General features: G+C 48.7%; 1 protein-coding gene across 10 annotated transcripts in view; it reads right to left on the reverse strand.

Annotated features, from left to right (window-relative positions):
* Positions 1-19,178, reverse strand: part of CAMKK1 (calcium/calmodulin dependent protein kinase kinase 1) — a 100,898-nt gene that overhangs the window by 28,151 nt on the left and 53,569 nt on the right. For all 10 annotated transcript variants that reach the window (XM_051635759.1, XM_051635769.1, XM_051635758.1 and 7 more), the window contains 5 exons: positions 17,496-17,547; positions 16,806-16,942; positions 16,128-16,164; positions 13,991-14,012; positions 11,967-12,055 (listed from right to left, as the gene is read on the reverse strand). In XM_051635759.1, the coding sequence (XP_051491719.1) occupies positions 11,967-12,055; positions 13,991-14,012; positions 16,128-16,164; positions 16,806-16,942; positions 17,496-17,547 (337 nt within the window). The remainder of the gene's footprint in view (positions 1-11,966; positions 12,056-13,990; positions 14,013-16,127; positions 16,165-16,805; positions 16,943-17,495; positions 17,548-19,178) is intronic.

Genomic DNA, 19,178 nt, shown 5'->3' on the forward strand with positions numbered 1-19,178 from the left:
AGAGGTGTCCCTTCCCATGCAGGGGGGATGGATCTAGATGATCTTTAAGGTCCCTTCCAACCCAAACCAGTCTATGATTCTATAATTCTATAAAAACTGAAGGAGCTACACTAAGCAAACAGGTACTCTAGGCTTTTTATTATTTCTTTCATATAGGAAAGTTAAAAAAAAAAAACCCAAACAAAACCAAAACCACAAACCAATTCCCACCTCAAATAACTATTTATCTTGTAAAACACATTCCCTGCCTTTGTGCAATCTCATAAAAGTAGAGGAAAAATGTGTGGTGTTTGCCAGGTGCTCTGTGTTTGTGCAGTGCCCATCTCAGCCTGGTACCCAGCAGGTCTGGGTGCTGTTGGGCACGGGAGTGACATGAATGTTGAACAAAGGAAAAAGAAACACAGCCTTTGCAAAACTCCAAGCCAGCAAGAACAGAAGGGCCAGCAAATATTTGCATCTCCCAGGCCAGAACGTCCAGGTGGTTGACATGAGCACCAGGGACAATGACAGTCTCTGACCTCAGAGGGGTGAACCAGCACAGGTGCCTGCAGGGCAGAGGAGCACAGGCTGTGCTGTCAGAAGTGAGCCTGACACATCCCAGGGCTCTGCACCGTGGCAGCCACGAGCTCCTGCAAACCTGGCACGTGGTTTAAATAACAACAAACTGGGATGGGAAGGAGATGGGTAGAGGGGGAAGTGGCTGGCCAGGTCAGGAGTGGCAGTGCTGGGAGCAGTGTCCAAGCCCTGCACCATGCTGCTTGGCCATGCTGCCCAGGTGACAGTTATGCCAGTCTTGTGCCAGCTGGCTTGGAAGATTTGTTACCTGCAAATCCTCTCCCCTGTCCAGCTGCCTTGTGCAGAAGCAATAGCCATGAAGGGAGGAAGATGGGTAACAGGAACTGTGCACTGAGCACCAGCTGGTGTAAATGAATGAGGCACCACCACAGCTACAAAAATGGTAAGAGCAGGAGCTCACATCTGCTGAGAAATTATAAGGTGTGGAGCTGCTAACCTGCTGCAGCCAACCTGAAATCCCTTCCCTGCTCAGAGGAGGCCCAAATCTTGAAGTCCCAGTCTACTACTGGTTGCTGTGGGTGTCCTCCCCTACACAGCTACCCAAAACAGGCTTCACCCTGCTCAGGCTCATCCTCTCCTGTGCCCCCGTCACTGGTACAGTCCAGTACAACATAGAACTGCAGGAAGAACAGTAAAGATTCCCCCCCAATCATTCCCAAGTCCACTTGTAGAAGATAAAAACAACAACCCAAACCAAACAACCAGCTTGTTTGAGAGCTGCAGAAAGGAAGCAGGATTTTTCATCTGTAGGACAACACCAAGTGCAGAAAAACTTCCTAGCTAAATTCTGCTGCAAGTCCAGATCTCTTATGGATAATGCATTCCAGTGAGAAGGGGACAATTAATTTGCAGGGCTGGCCAGAGGCTGACTGGCCAAGCAGTGGGACATGCCTGTGGTGACACATGTGTCACTGCCACACACTACCAAAGGAGCCCAGGGACAGAGCTGTCTTGCAGGAAAGGTACTCATTAAACCAGTGTGATCTGCAATCCCAGCACAACATGCAGAGGAAAAGATGGTGTTAGCCCTGCAGAACTCCAGAGGGAGAGCTGAGCACCTCAGAAAGAAAAGCCTACCACTAATGACAGCCCTCCAGACTGCTAATGACTGCACAGAAGGGACAATGACACAAGGAGCACACAACCCACAGAGCCACCCGAGGGGAGCTGGTGAGAGCCACAGTCAGTTAAACACAATCACCAGCACAAATCAACCCTCTAATTTAACCCACCTGAAGCACCTGGGAGCAAGCTCCTTCCTTCTGCAGATGTAAGAGTAGCAGGTAGGAAAGGCAGATCTTTAGGGTTGCTATTCAGTGTCACTGGAAGCCAGGACCAGAGGTCCTAAAACCAAAACACTAGTCCTGTCCTTGGGTCTAAAGAGCCATTGTGACACAGCTGCTAGCAAAGAGGAGTAGGGCACAGTGAGAAGGAAAAGCACTTTCCACATAAATAAAACCCCAAATGTGCATTAAAGGAACATAAACAAAATCTCTGTATCACCACACCTCAACTTGCTCCATGAGGTTTTGGGGATTTTCTTTTAGACCAAACAATGACACACACACACACAGACTTTGTTCTCTCCAAGGGGAAGTGGGACCCTTAAGCTGTGTCTGTGCCTTCAGGGAATGTCCAGCTACTCTGTGTCCTGCTCAAAGCCACAACAGGGCACTGAGTTTTTCCCTTGTGACATTACAGAAACAGTCACAAAGTTTGCCCCAGTGAGACTGCCCTCAGCCCCACGCCATCCTGCTGTGGGGACGTGGCTGCTGGATGCACACAGCCTTGGGAAGGACCATCCCATGGGTTCTCCCCTCCCAGGCCCCACGTGCCACACACAAGATGGACACCAACAGCCCAAACTCCTCGTTTCCATGCAAATGCATCTGTCTGCATCCCTCCCAAGGCTCAAATCCACGCTGAGCTGGCCAAAGCAGAGCACTTGGCTGAAGCTGCTTCGACAAACTGACAACATAGTTCCACTTGTTGCTTTTGCCTGGAAAGGATTTTGCTCCTAAAGCAGATGTCTGCAGCTCACTAGAACAACCTCCTTAGGCTCCAAGATGCTCTGTACTCTCTGTGCTGACAGACCTGATTCAAAGAATAGATCAATACCTCTTCATAACAAAAATGAAACAATGTAAGATATGACTGAGCTCTCAGGAGAAGGTCTGATTCTGCAGTGCTCTGTTGAATTTGGTTTTATTAGACCCATCCTTCACTTCAGTGGGAAGGCAGCAGTATTTCAGGCCTGTTTGCATCTGCATAACAACCTCATGGATTTCTAGAGCATCATCTCAGCAAAGGTCTCGAAGCACATTAGAAATACCTGTTTCAGGCTCACAGCCACCCCAGGAATGAAGCAGGCAGGACAGCTGAGGGTCCACTTACTGCATTGCCATCACAACTCGTGTTAGAAAGCCTGACCAAGCACATAAAAAGTTGGACTCAGTTCCAACCCCCTGCATGGGCAGGGACACCTCCCACCAGCCCAGGTTGCTCCAAGCCCCATCCAACCTGCCCTTCAACACTGCCAGGGATGGGGCAGCCACAGCTTCTCTGGGCAACCTGGGCCAGGGTCTCACCATCCTTATAGTGAAAAGTTTCCTCCTGATGTCCAACCTAAATCTCCCCTCTTCCAGTTTAAAGCCATTGACCCTTGTCCTCTCACTCTATGCCCTTGTAAAAGTCCTTTCCCACCTTTCTTGTAGGCATCATCTCTGTGAAAAGCCAGTGATGTGGGAATGGTATTAGAGGAAAGCACAGGCTGAGCTGGGGTCAGTGTCCCTGCAGAACCCAGCTTGCACGAGTCAGAGCCAAATTACTTCAATAACTACAAAATGAAACTCTTGCAGCATTTCATCCAAGTGTCATCACTGCTGTTAGCAAGCACATTGCCCCCAGGAGGTCTCACAGCTCAGCTGTATCCCAGCTGCTCAGGGAGGCTCACGGCAGGGTCAAGATCCTGGAGCATCATGGCTGTAAACTGGGCTTAGGGCTTCTGCAGCACTCGTGTCACAAAGCAGTGCCCAGGCAGGGCTGAGTCCTCCCTGCCTGTGGTACCACAACTGGGGCTGGAGTGAGGGGGGGCAGGTTTTGGGAAGGATCTCTCTCTACTGTTGGACCTGGGGTCTCCAGAGGTCTCCCTGCTCCACCACTGATCCTTAGCAAAGCCCCACTGAGCACATCACTTCTTTCTGCTCAGTCCCTCGGCTGCCTCCTGTGGGACAAGGCAGCTCCTGTGGCAACACACAACTAATTTCACAAGTGCTCCTCATTTCCATACCCCAGGCTGTCCCACTAAATAGGATTCCCTTTGCATCCAGAAGCAAGTGCCTGGGAACACCTGCCTAGATTAACAGCCAGTGAAGACCAAGAAGGAACCGAGACAGAAGTGCTAGAAAAAGAGGAATTATTCCTCGGTCCTTTTAAAAAAGGTGCCTTTCACTGCATTCCTTTCTGGAAACCTCAGAGGTCCAGCAGGTGATTACCAACTTGCTAAAAGCTCATTTAAAAATTATGCATGTAAAACTTTGCAATGCCCTGACACATCCTGCTATTTACTGAGGCCGGCGCTGAATTACGCTTGATTAGAAACAGAATCCCATTCCCATTCAAGGGCAGAAGCAATCCATCTGGTGCTACTGCAGAGTCTGCTTAGTATTACTCTCACATCACTCCTCACAAAATGATTTAACACCCTGCCAAGGAAACTGCTGCACCACCATCCAGAGCTTAAAACAGAGGGCTGCTCTCTGAAGCAAGTCCCTGTTCTTGCCTGCAGGGCTCCACCGAGGAAGGGCTGTGCAAGGGGAACACCCTCCTCCCACCCTCACCTCATCACAGGGGTTTCATGTAGCTGCTGGGGCAAGGATCCCAGCTCTGGTTTTCTCAGCTCTGTTGACTATTTTGCCAGTCTTGCTACATCCATCAACCTCCATCACTTGAATATACTGCTTAAGCTCAGGATTTACAAAGGGGGATCCCAACAGCCAGCCCTGCCCAGCTCTTTGGAAGAGCTGAGCTTCCATCTGCTCCCCATCTTCGGCGCTGGGCTGACCACTGTGCTCCTGGCAGGAGGGAAAGGTATGGGATAGTGCCAGGAGGAAGCAGTGGGGAAGAGGAAGGAGAGGTGGCTTTGCCAAGGGCTGCCCTTCCACACCTGTTCTCCAGCCCACAGGAGCACACCATGTGTCACCAGGCAGAGGACACAGAGCTTCCTGCCATGGCTACACACGTGTCAATGTCCAAGGGACCACTGTGGAAGTGGGGAGCAGGGTACAGGCAGCATGTACTGTCAAAACCACCTGACAGGCTGTGCCATAGGCTGCTTCTAACCCCACGCACCACCACTGTGTAACTGCTTCAAACACCACCAAAGTGTCTGATCTTTCTGAAGAGGCTCTAGCACACCTCTCTGGATCTGCTCCACCAGCTCATTACTCTCACTCTTCTAGAAAATCCTCATCGATCAGTATCAGCAACACTTGCAGCTACATGAGAGGTTTTTTGTTTGGTGGTTGGTTTTTTTAATCATCTAAACAGAGCTTGTCTGCACATGATAAAACAGAAGGCAGTCCCTCTCCTCCTGGCTGGTGTCACTCATAACACCCAGCACCCTGCAGCTGCAGTTGAGAGCCCTCACCTCAACACGCTCCATTTTGAGGGGCTCTGAACTTGCACAGACAAGAGGCAGGAGCAGAGAAGGAGCAGGTGCCCATTTCCCACACAAGAACGGGGCACGGATGGATCCAGTAGCTTGCTGGGAATCACAACAGAGCATGCAGTGGCTCCAGCACAGACTCATGTCCCAGCTCTGCCAAGAGCCAAACCAGAACAAATCCATCTACACCACTGAGGCTTCCTACCCCAGGCTTACATTGCAGTAGATATTATGCTGAAGAAACAAGCCCGTGTTGACTCAGCTGTTATTTGTTTAAATTTCCTTTTAAGATAATGGAAATTATACTCACATATTGATGATCAAGTAGATTAGGTCTTATCTGAGCAAAGCCAGCTCTGATCTGCACGTCAGGCACTTCATTATTGCTCCAGGCTTAGTGAGCAGGGCTCCAGAGCCTGGCACACACTGATGCAGGTGTCCTGCAGAGAACAGCTGCTGGAAAGGTGACTTCCCAACAGCTTGAGCTGCATGTCATGACCCCCCCTTCAACCCAGCAGTTCAGATGAGACAAGGATTCCACTGCAGAGGGGATGAGAATTGCCACCCTTAGTTGCACACACAGTCACGGGAGGGAAATTGTGCATTTTCTACTCAGGATACAGGAAATAACAGTTTTTCATCCTTCCAGCCACACTGACAGTAACTATTTCAGCTTCTTGTGAGCTGCATACTGAGCCTGCAGCTAAACAGCAGCAGGGACAGTCACTGTGCTTCATCTTGGCTGTGCAAGTCAGAAAGATTTTCCCCCGGGTCAGGCCCGTGTGTGTGTTCTGTGCTAAGTGCCTGCTCCTGGCAGGTGTCACAGCCAGGCCACCTGCTCACACAGACCTTGCCTTGCCTTATTCTTATGCCTCACACATGCTCTTAAACTTGTGTCCCAATTCTAAACCCAAACTGGGATACCTGCCTGGATATCCCTCATGTCTTTTGATGGATTATGTGTCTCTTTCACCACCTCTCCTGCAGTTCCCACATACATCTCCTGCCCCTGGAGAAGAGTTTCAGGTATTTAACTCCCTGTCTTGGACCAAACATCTGCTCACAACAAGGAAAACATTCCTGGCCAGCAGACAGAGCCTGACACTGGAAGAAAATCTGCCTGATACATGCTTCACCTGGTACTGATTCCACTGTTCATCTGTCAAAGCAAACTGGCATGACACCAAATTCACCTTCACTCAAACCCCTTTACTGTGCAGTTATTAAATGTAAGTCACCACTGAGTCAATCCAGATGGTATTTTACTGCCCTGAAGAAGTCAAACCTGTATTCAGGTATCACCATAGCCAGGATATCTGAAATAAAGCAATAGGATACCTGTCTTTGTCCAGCAAACCTGCAGTTGTTGTTGGGGGAAGGGATATGTCAGCTCCTGCAGTAAATATTTCCAGCCACATTTCTTGTAGAAGACCACTCTGAAATACTGTTGTGGCCCAAATTAACAACAGGTGGGGGGCTCTGGGACCAAGAGGTTTTTCTAGCAGGTGGTCAAAGAGGGGAAGGACACTTGGCACAGACAAGAGCTCTGCAGCCTTAAAAAGCCACCTGTGAGGATGTGATGGAGAGGGTGGCACAGACACTTGAGGTGTTCCCAAGTCACTTTCAGCATCAGCTGAAACCTGCAGGATCAGACTCCACCCTGAATGGGAACTGCTCCCCACACTGTGTAAACAGGAGGTAGCAGACATTGAAAATGTACACAAGTTTAACAAGGAATTGGGCAAATGAAGGGAACAGTATCAGAAGCCATTAAACAGAAACACAACCCTTGGCCAGGGAGATGCCTGGGCTGCCAACCTCAGGGTGCTGGCACTGCTGGTGGGTCCTGGTCAAGGAGCACCCTGGGCTGCCCAACAGCTTCCCAGCTCTGCAGGGGAGCACCCATTCATCTCCAGGCTTCCAGGACTGACTCCTGCCACAGCTGCTAACTCCTTCAGCAACTACTTGTGATCCAGCATGTCTGTTTCTGCTGAGTATCAATGGGAAAATAATGTTTGTCTTACTAGAAGGGAGACTGAAGCTTAAATAATTCCAGACATGCACTATTGGATAGAAGTTACAGGTGACAAGGGAGATAATTGCATGGATCCCCAGTTCACAGAGGCACTTAAGCACATGCTTTAGTTAATGACACAAATAATCCAGTAAAACTTTTCCAGCCAAGGCACTTAAGCACATTCTGAAAATTACTACTCCAGTGGTACCTACAACATGCAAGCAACTTCTCTTCCCAGTTCATGAGGGGGTGTAATGCCACCAGTACTGGGGAACTCTTGAAAGTGGGAGCAAAAGCACTTTCATTCATAGGGCCCATTTCACCAGGATGGGAATAACTCCTGACAATAACTCAGGTCCAAGACAGGCATACGAAAACAGAACATGTGAACCAGTAATATCACCACACTTAAGCTCAAAATATTTTCCCAGCAAAGCTCAAAATATTTTCCCAGCAAAGCTCAGGGGGCAGAGGGAGGGATACTCTACTGTGGGCAGATCTCCCCAGCTCTCAGATCTTCAACCTGCCTCTGTTTCTTCATTGTTCAGTGAATGAGGCTGGGACTGTGCAGGTATTACATTTTAAATAAATAAATATTAGATACATTATTAAATGTACTAAACACAGAATCACAGCCAAAAGCAGTCTCCAAAGCAAGGCAGCACCATGCCAACATCTGGAAGGGAGAACCCTCAGCTCTCTCCAGGACATCTCTCCCTGCCTCAGCCAGGCTTCCCACCCAGCACAGGATGTTTCTGATCCCATTACACAGACCAGTCTCCCTTTAAACACTTCACCCCAGAGCCAGCATCATGAATAACCAGTGGAGTCCAGTCCCCAGAGACACACAGCAGCCATGGACCATGTGCCACCACTGCTAATTCCCAAGGTCAGCCCACATCTCCCTCCAGCTTGGTTCCTGCAGCCCCTTCCCACTCACCACAGTTTGCACCCAGGGCAGTGCACTGGCCTGGATGAACCCCTTGCAGGCTCCAACTGGTATCCAGTTGGTAACTTCTAATTGAATAAAACTCAACCCCCAACGATGCATTTGCTGCTGTGAGGGCTGTGAGCTTGCATGGTTATTGAGTCTCTCAAATCACACCACAATTATGTATGCTTACATTAACATTACCTTGCAATTTCTAGATTGCCTGGCAACACTTTCCCTTCACCGTGCACACACGGTGCACTTTTCCTCTGTAATTACACAATGACTGCCACACATTTCACCAGCAGCTCTCAGAGAACACCATTTTTAACTTTCATTCACTAATAAAATAAGTGGTTACTCAATAGCCCAAAATAAAGCATCCCATTGTTCCTGTTGCTGGGAGTGTTTGGGCACCCTGTAATTCATTGCTTTGCTTCACTCCCTCCACCTAGGGCCACACACTACTACATTTTTTTTTAATTTTACTGTCTTCTACACTCAAAAGTTCCCTCTGAACAGCAACTGTTATGCCATCAGCATCCAGCACAGCAGAGCCTGGATCTCCCAGCTGAGGCATAAAGATTCTGCTATAATGGGAATGCTAATGAGAATGGAAAAAGCTGCAGTCTTTGCCCTTCAAACCCTACTGAAAAACAGGCTTGAGCTTCCCATTCATAAACACATTTCCACCAACTTTCTGAGGTGACTCCACTGATTTTGGTAGCACCTGAAAACTTCTGGACTGTCACAGACTGGCAAATGAGGGTTTCATTCCCACCCACTGGTTTTAGACAAAAAATGAGGTGTTGCATTGCAATGTGGAGCTGGACTCAGGCACTGCAAACCACCTCCCTCTGCCTCAGCAAGGTCCATTACACTCAGATACTTGTTCTCTGCAGGTTTTTGAAAGCAAGGGAGTCTTTAACAAAAGTAAGGGGCTCACTCTGCCTCTGAGGAGCTGCTGAGCTTGCAGGGACCACCAGAGATCAGTGAAATGAAAGCAGATAGGGCTCAAAGCTCTACAGCAGCATAAATTGTTGCTTTTGAGCTTGATGCAGCTACACATTGGCTTTTTGAAAGCACAGTTGCAGGTATTGATTTCCTAAGGTTGAAAGAGCTGGAAAAATCTCACCTTGGCCTAAAGAGGGAGGGTGACACAGCTCTGTCTTGCACTTGTCTGACCTTTCATGCTTTCCACTGCTCATTGACTGGGGATGATGATCACTTGCTCGAGCACCCTTGTCCCTCCCCCTGCTGTCTGCCCTGCCTTCAGATTTGCCACCAAACCCGTGTGTTTGCACAACCAAAGCAAGCCAGGTTTGTAGTGGCTGCTGTGCCTGAGAGATGCCAAGCCCACCCAGGTCAGTCTCTGGGAAGCTGGCACAGCACTGCTTCCACTGCCACCAGGTCAGCACAGGGGCAACCTCCAAGGAACATGTGGACAAACAGCTGGAGGAGAGACCAGGATGGAAGAGGAGCCAAACCAAAGGCCCACCTACCCCAGCACCCCAGGTCCTGTCCCAAGTCAATACCTTGGGGAAAAACATCAGGCAGAGAGAGGTAACACCTCCAGTACCTACACTCCCAATGCAAACTCTGCCTGTAGACTCGTATTTCATTGTCCTTGATGCTCTTTTCTTCTATAGATCTAATCACCTGGAGCCCATTTAGCTCTGGCACTTGTCTATCTCCCTCAGCACTGAATTTCACAGTTTAGTTACACAGTACATGAAAGAGTAATTTCTTCTGGTTTAAACTGTCTACCTAATTATCTTGTTTGCAGCCCCTTAGCAAAAACCTGTCTGTTTTTAGAGACAGGGAAGATTCATTCCCTGTTCATCACTTCCCTGACACTCTGGATTTTATAAGCCTCTCTCATATCACCCCTTTCCATGATAATTTTCAAATCTTAAGGACTTTGGTCTTAACTCTGTACTTAAGATATTCCAGGACCATCCTGATCACTTTCTCAGGCCTTTTTCAGTTCTAAAGAGCTGTTTCTAAGACAGGCTGAGTCAAGTTGCACAAAATATTCAAGATACTCCTCACCTGTACCTCAGAGCTCTTACAGATCCAAATAACAATATAATGGCATTTTTTGTTTTCTTCTCTGTTTCATTCCATAGAATTCCCCAAATCTTGTGTTGCTTTGTTGAATGTCACTAAGTAATAGGCTGGCATTTTCAACAGAGCTATCCAGAGTGCAGCCTGAGTGAGAACAGCTAATGCAGAGCCTGTCACGATGCACACATTTTTAGTGTTGTTTCTCCCCCTCATGCCTTACCCTGCAATCAGCAACATGGATTTTTATCAGCCATTTTATGATAGCTTTTATCATACCCATAACTTGCTATCATGCCATTCTCCTGACAGTCCTCACCGTCAGTTCTAACAATGGCTATCCTGAATAACTAGATGTCATCATCAATTTCTCTTTCTGGTCATTTAGGAATATATTAAACAATCCAGGCCACATTATAGATTCCTGTTTAATTGCTCTAGTGACTCTTCTTCATTGTGAAAACTGTATTCCTACCTTCCTCATTGTATTGTTATTAATTCACAAGAGGCCATCCAACCAAAAAGACTGATGAGCCTCTTTATCAGCTACTATTAATGAATCTTATCAAAAGCTGTTTGGCAATTGAAAAACAATGTAGTAACAGAACCAGTGCCACACCACAGCACCAGACCTACATCCCCTGCATGGCATAGATGTGTCCTACATTCATAATTGCCCACCTTAGAAGAGAAATCCAACCATGAAGCCTGCAGCACAAGGTCTGCAGACCAGCAGTGAGCTAAATGCACCACCTGACAGCCTCACATCCCCTGCTGTGGAGAGCAGAAGGTTACATGGACATGCCACCTCTGCATGTCCATGAGGGGAGTCCATGAGGGGAAACACCCTAGGGGAAACACCAGCCAGCCCTTGCTGCTCCTCAGAGCCCAGGCTCACAAGATGCCAGCACAGACTGCCCTTTCTTGTGTCTTCAATGCAGGGAATCCTCATCTCCCATCCCTGACAGGTTCATGCCAGCAGGGGCTGTGTCAATGACAATCAGACCAGAAAAATCCCTGCTGTTGTTTACAGACCTATTGTGGCCTCCTTGTACTTTTCAAGACAGGCTCTCAGCAAAGAATACAGCCCCAGCCACACTGGGAGAAAACATTAAAAAAAAGTGATGACAGTCAATCAGGCTACAAAGAAGAACCCTCTTGCTGGAGTCTCTAAACTGGGAACACACTTGAACTACCACCTCCCTGGGGGGGCAGAGCAGCCCTGGGCTTTTGCCACCCCACAGCTGTGAGTGGCAGTCACTCAGACCAATGCTGTGGAGGTAGCAGACAAGGACAGGCCCCCTCCCTGTGCTGCTCCCCAGCTCTTCCCATGGCTGGTGTTTGCCCTGCTAGGCTAGAACCAGGAATTTGTCCCAGCTGAAGCTGCCTGGCTCAGTCCGTGTCACTGCAAACACCCATTTTCTGGCTCTGCTATTGTCTTCAAAGGTACTCTCCAAAAAAAGATAGATGGAATAGATGGACAGATGGAAAAAAAGATAGATGGTCCTTTCTGAAGAACATGTGCTCCAGGCTTCCATGATACTGCCTGGGTAAATCTGAGCTGAGTGGGGCCACCAAAGGCAAGCAATGACAAGCAATTACAAGGGACCTCACTCAGCTGCCAGCCCACCAGAGCCAAGAGGCTTCTCCCCAGCTGAGCAGGAGGCTGACACACACCCTGCAAAGCTGCCATCAGTGCTGCTGGTACTCACAGTACTCAATGCCCAAGACGATGTCTCGGAAGTAGAGCCGAGCCTGCTCCTCGCTGAAGGGCTGGTCACTGGGTACCTCCATGACAGGCCTGTGAGGAAGAAGGAGAGGAACTCAGTGCTTTGCAGAACAGCAGGAGAAGTCTCATGTTCTCCATCACCATGTCCTTAGCGGTGAGGCTCCCAGCAGGTTCTGGGTGCTGTGACCCAGGGTGGAGGCATTGCCATCCTTCAGGGATGTGGTGACACCTCCACCTGTGAGCTCGGGTTGTGGTGACAGGTGGCTTTGCACAGTCCCTGAGCCAGCATGAGCCACAGAGCTCTCATCAACACCAGGATTAGCTGTCTGCACAAAAGTAGGCAGACACTGAGAAGCCTAATGGGAAAAGTGTAGGAAAAGAAGAACTGGATCTGGCCTCTGGTTTCTTGCTAAAGCTGCACATGACTGTGAGCACCAGCATCAGCAGGAGGTACCAGGCAGCAGTGGGGACAGAGTGCCCGTTGCTGTGCTCTGGGTGTCATGCCTGCTGGGGCTCAGTCCTGAAGCTACATCAGTGCAGAGCTAGTCTAAACCAAGGCAGAATCTAGAGATGAACCAGTGGCTCCAAAGTTAAGTGGGAATATTTCCAGTGCATTGTGCTAAACTGCTCTGAAACTTCTATTTAGCTGTTCAGGGTTCAGCCACCACCAGAACTCAGCCACTCAGCCCTTAAACAGCCAAGGTTACCTGGTCAGCTTCTCCTCTCCTGTCCTTTGTATGCCGCCTCTGCTGAGAGATGCTCAGTATCCTCTAAAAGCCCCTCTTCTGCCTCTGCCTGCTGCAAGCTGAGGGCAAATAGGCTGTCAGAGCTAGTCAGCATCTTCTGTTCCCCAGTGGGTGAACAGCAGGAGCTAAGGACTTCACTGCCCTGGGGGTTAATCCTGCTTGTGTTCAGCAGCTTGGCCTTGCATGGTGACATAGAACCAGAGTGGAGCTGGGTTTGAGTGAGAGCTCCTGAGACACCATCCTTGCAAGCCAAACCCTGGCTGAGAACAGCCCATCGCCAAAACCTGGCTCTGCAGCTCTTCCCCTCTGCCCCCAGCAGCAAATCCTTCCTGTGGCATTTCTCTCTTCTCCCTTGCTGCTCCTTTGATCGATGACCTTCATCTCCCATTCGCATTTTTCTGCCACTGCCTTCCCTCCCTCTTCATGCACATTTTTCTGCTGCTGAAACCAGGGAGAAATAGTGTGAGTGGCAGGACTGGCAGAGCCACTAATGGAGGCTAATTGCTTTCTGCTAGAGGCAGACAGGCTGCACCCAGCAGAGCTGCACGTTCCCTGGCCACAGATTATTGCAGGAGCTTTTTTCATCCCCCTCTCCTACAGGATAGTCAACAGCCTGGTCACCAGGGAGACTGGGAAGCCTCTCACCACCAACCTGCTGGAGCTGGCAGCCTGCAAGAGGCTTGTTCGTGGGGCTTAGGGAGAAAAATAGGCCCTTTGGGAATCTCCCCCAGCCTGGGCACAGCTCTGCCGACTGTTCTGAGACCCTCCAGAGCTGCAGAACCAGCACAAGTTTAGCAAAAAGCAGGGAGAAGACTCCCATCATCTTATCACTTCCATGAAAAAAGGCAGCAAGAAAACAGCCTCCTGTATCATGTTAGTGCTAGGGGCAAAACAAGGCAGTGAGTGGCAAGTACATGTTGATACAACCACACACTTCTTGTGCCAAGGGGAAGTCATGATGTGGCTGCTATCCCAGAAGAGTATTCCTATTCACTTTTTCTTCCAGGTTTCATGGGGAACTGGCATTAAATTTGCTTTCTGAATCCAGGCCTGACACCAGGCCATGTCCTCCAAGCCCATTACTATCCACCAGTCCAGGCTGTAACAGTGCAAAGGCAACTGCAGTTGCATTTTGCCTCCTCTGCACTTGCCTGCAGGCAGCAGTTTGTCCCACTGTACCCATCAAACCTCCATTTCACCTAGGAAGCTGGTGATGAACACCAGAAATGTCAACACAAGGGATCCCAGGAGGGCTACTTACCCTTTCCTCAGGAGGTCAAACACTGCAAGAGAAATCAATCAAACTGTGAGTGTATCAGAAGAGTCTTATTTGCTTTTTAGCACCTACAAAACCACATCCATCCCCATACCTGAAAAGTCAATTTATCTCCACTCACTTATCTTCCCTCACCCATGACAAGGACACCAGAGGATGCAAAACAAAAATATCCATTTCTTCAACAAAGACAAATATCCTGCCAGCTCCACACAGGGAGACAGCAGGTGCTAATTTATCAACCACATTTCTGCCACTCCTGGTGTCAATCCCTGCTGGTTTGAGCCCCACCGTATTCAGTACCTTCAGGGAGGGTGTTTGCTGTGATATTTCTCCTCAGTTGCTGATATTGAACAAGATGCTGCAAGAACATGTTGCTCCATTTCTGCTGGGTCAATCAGCAGCACAGCTACCCAGCTGTCAGAGCTAAATGCTCCCTGGCAGGTGCAACTGGAGAGGATTTGTTGGTGTGAATGGAGGTTTGTAGGCTACATGAGTTTCTGTGTCTGATCAGGGGGTTAGTGGCAATGTGTTTTTCTGATCCTGCCCTGCAAAAAGAAGGATCTGTCTTTATCTAGTAGGAGAGCTCTTTCCTCATGAATTCCTAAGGGTTTTCTGGCACCTCCCAAGAAATTCAAGCAGATCGACCTGCCCAAAGCACCTGCTCACAAGCTGCCATGTTAGACCAGCTGAAGGTACCATCCTGGCTTGAGCCAGGAAAGAACCAATTTTCATTCTACTAATTTTACTTTTCATTTAAGACTCCAGGTACAAACACAACAAGCCAACCTGCATCTTGCAATCCAGGCTGAAGAAGCTGCAGCTTATGGCAGCATTTAAATATTCAACCACCTCGTGCCATTGCAGGTTGCTCAGTTTCTATCAGCTCCCTCCATCCCCTGCTCTCTTCCCAAGGAGCACACAGCAAAAAGTGATCACAGCAGTACTTAACACCAGCAGTTATTAGAGAGCAAAAGCCACTTTCTCTAGTTTTGCTTTGCACTGGGGGAGGTTTTTAGAGGGATTTTTACCCAGAATTGCTACCATGCTCCACAGAGGGAGCTTGGGTTTGGTTTTTCGGATGTTTGGTTGGGTTGTTTTGTTGTTGTTTTATTTTTTTCTTTTCTGCAGCTTTTTCAACTTCCTCATGCATTTCTCTTCATTCAACAAAAAAGCCTGCTATCTCATTTCTCCCCTTCTCTCCCTCCCCAGGAGTTCAGGCCTTTAAAAACCAGCCTCAGCCACCCTCCCCACCACACCTGCACCTGCCTTGGCTGCTGCTTTGCGATCCTGCTAGTGCCACTGGGGCACTGACTTTCAGAGGCAACAATTTAATCTGCTGGGCAGAGCCCCCTTTCACAGGCAGCTTCAAAAGCATCCTATAATTATCTCATGAGAAGCAGCCCTTCAGCCTGTTTCATCAGGAAACATTACAGGGCAGCAGAGATGTAACAGGGTCAGACATCCTCCTCAGAGGGCACCTCAGTCCCTCCCAGGCCTCTCCCTCCAGGTTTTGCCCTACTGGGGGTAAAGCTGTGACTGGCACTTCCAAGTTTTGGGGGAGAGGAAGAAAAGAAGGGGTAGAAATTCCTCACTCTCTGTATAAAAGCGTGGTCAGCTCTGTCCTCCCATCTGGGCACCCCACAGCAGGAGCCCTGCTGGCTTAGGAGGTCCTGAGGCTCAGCAGAGTGGTGTGTGTCTCTGCACCCTGAGACAAGACTGTTCTCCAGAGTCACTACCACTGTCTACAGCCCACAGGAGGAGTCTGGACAGACCAACCTCAGGCCAGGAGGACGAGAGACCAGCCTGCACCCTTCCCTTCTCTCCTGGCTCTAGGACTGGAACCAACACATACAGAGCAGAGCCAAGGTCATGTCTTCTTCTCCCCATGGCTAGGAGATGTGAACAGCTGTACTAAGACACAAGGCTGCCTTACCCTACTGCAAGGGGCCCTTCCATCCCAGCTGCCTTTATAGGGTTTGAACCTTGCATTAAAAAAAAAAATGAAGTCTTCTGAAGCTGGTACAAGTTTCCTCCTGATGTTGACCCCAAGCCCTGACATGTTTCTTGCATCACTAGGTCTAAGCCCAGATGGTTCTGTTAAGATATATGACTCACATACCCATGTACAAGTTGTCCTCTGCAGGATCATCAAGGACCTGTAATTGAGAACAGAGAAATAAGGGGAAATGGGAAAAAAACAAGCAGGGGAAAAAAAACAGAAAGAGAGATTTTTAAACAAGTAACATTTTACTGCTTCCTGAAAACTGCACTGAGCTGCAGAGCATTGAGAACAACTTAGGCTAATATTTAGAGATTCCTGCAGAGAGAGGGGCTTTGAAGGACACAGACTTTCCTGTCTCTAGAAAAATCTGGGCATCTGCCTGTATCTGGAGAAACTGCCTACCAATAAAGGCAGAGCTTGTCCTCAGCTGACCTCAGCCAATATTGAAAATGGCACTGTAGCCATGTACCTTCCCAGCCTTGTCTACACACAAGTTTCACTGGTCAAGCTTACTGCTATTTCACAGAATAACAGAATGGTTGGAAAGGACCTCAAAGATAATTTCTACCAGCACAGCCAGATGCCTTGTCTTGGGCACCAGCCCAAAGCCCAGGGTAAGCATGTCAGTTTGTCACAGATACATTGGTATGATCTTGCTTGGAATCACCAGCCTAAATTTGTGAACACTATTTAAAACCAATTTTGGCTGAAGTAGGAGCAGTTGAAGAAAGACGTTTTTGTTGCAATATGAACCAGACTTGTTTCAGTATAGCTCAGATTGGAGAAGCAGCTCACCTCTATCAGCTTAACAATGTTGACATGGTCCAGTTTCTTTAAGATGGCTATTTCCTGATAGACTCTTTCCAGTGGTGCCATGGGTTTTGGCTGGTCTCCAGAGGAGGAGGCTTTTGACCCTCTGGGAGGTGGCCGACCTGCGAGTGTGACAAGATGGTGAGGGAAACTCATTTTTCAGCACTGCTTGGCACACAGGAGTGAACAGCCACTGGCCCCTCTGCTGACAACTCCAGCTATTCTGGAAGATCTCATCACCTTGTTATCATTCCAAAGTGTTACAGTCTCCACCCAAAAATGCAGATTTCCAAGCCCCTTGCAGACCAGTTCCTGCTGGCTTTCCCAGCCTGGTCTGTCTGCCAGGTCCCATGGTCCAGCCCCTGGAGCCAGGTGCTGTCTGAGGGGCTAGAAGAGTCCCTGGAACATGGGGGTCTATCCTGCCTAATTAGGTTTTATAGATGGTGAACACAGGAGGATCAGAACTTCAAAGAGACTCAGAAAATCAAAGCCAGGAACCTCATTACTATGTGCATTGAATTTCCCTCTGGTCATGTCTGCCCTTTCACTACCCATTGCATTTCAGCTACTTGGGCAGCTCTCAAATGAGGCCCAGTTCTGCAGTCCTTGCAGACAAGGTTTCTAGAGATTTGCCTGGCTGAGGACAGTGTGCAGACCTCCACTTGAGGTACTCACGTGGAAATCCATACTGTTTCAAGAGCTTCTTTTTGGAGAGGACTTTCATAGCCTGAAGGACGAAGGAAAAGCAGTGTTAAAACCGAACAAGAGACCAAGTGTTTATTGCTGCAACCCAGGATGGCTCAGGTCTGTTCCTCAGCCTAGAGAAGTCTCCTGGTTAGTGGTGGCCACAACCAACACACACACACACACTGACCCAGGCTTTCATAAAGGCACTGTTAACCATTTGCCTCATTCATTTTTCTTTTCCATATGAAAAAATAAATGGGTTTGATTTTGGATTATATATTGGCCAAACAAAAAAGGAGCCAAATTTCTACATTTGGAGCAGGACCTTGAGAGAAGAGGTGGGTTCCTCTAGCTGACCTTTACCTACCTGCTGGTTTGCATGATGCTATGGCCATGCTGCAGGTCAGAGCCACTTCCAAGCTGCTCCACCTTTACTTTGCCAGAGGATATAGGAATCCAGCCATACCACTAACACCCTTGCAACCTCCATCACAGACCTGGAACAGAGCAAGGACATCACCCTTCTCCCAGCTCTGCACTGCTTGGGGAGGCCTTTTGTATTCCCAGAGATTATTTTTGCCCCATAGACCTCTTCCAGGCTGCACCTGTAGTGTGCTCCAGCACCATGCCCAAGACCACGAAGAAGACACCTCATGGGCATCCATCAGAAACTGCAAAGCCAGCTCTGTGCAGGAGCACAGCGAGGGCACAGGGAGGGAAGTGGGTTTTTGCCAGCAGCTTCCCTCCCTCCTTGTACCCAATCATATGCTGGCACCACTGCAAACTCAGGCAGCTGAGGTGTGGGAGGAGGGCAGGGTAATTTTTTCTGCCATCCAGTTGGCATTAGAATAGTAGGGAAAAGGCAATCTGAGTTTAATAAACAGTCTCTGTGCCTCCATCTGCTCTCTGCACTAATAACCTTTTTGAGGGCCACTCAAACAGCCCCAAGTGGCCCAGCAGATAAATATTTCATGACAAAACAGCTCATGGTACAATTTACTTAGGAAAACAGTCTGCCTCCAGGAACTGGGACAGTCACTCCCCTTGCTAGAATGGGCTCCTTCCCCTAGAATGGGCAGTTACTCCTACTAATTAAGCATCTATATCTGTAATTCACACTGGAGTGACCCCTGTGAAATACAATTTACCAAGGACTTCCACAGGACACAGCCAAATGCCAAGGAATTTTGCATGATTACCACAGAGGCAGGCTCTGCACACTATCTCTTTTTAACATGTACAGCAGGAACCAGTCACCCAAACCATTTCAACAAGCTCCTTCCTGAGCTGTTTTTCTGGGCAGAGATGCCACCACGCACCCCAGGATCTCCATCTCCCGTCAGTGTTCCTGCTGCAACCAGGTTCATGGCTTGCTGGAAGGATTGTTATTTTTGGTACTGATCCAGTGAAATCCTCTGGATTTGCACTCATGTAATTGAGAAGAGACACTGTGTAGTTCTCAACCCTGCCTGACAGCTCTTGAGCCAACTGTTGGAAATGATGGTGCTAAGAGACAGACTCAGAAGTCCTTATCTTTCACTTTGCACAGTGCTGTGTCCGATGCAGCCAAGTGATTTATGGCTTGCTGAAAGAGGATCTGAGATGTGCACAACCACTTCCAAGACAGCCAGGATCAAGCCTGGAGGATTATGCTCCCCATAATAAAACTTA

Source organism: Apus apus, chromosome 18, assembly GCF_020740795.1.
Source record: "Apus apus isolate bApuApu2 chromosome 18, bApuApu2.pri.cur, whole genome shotgun sequence".
Classification (NCBI taxonomy): domain Eukaryota; kingdom Metazoa; phylum Chordata; class Aves; order Apodiformes; family Apodidae; genus Apus; species Apus apus.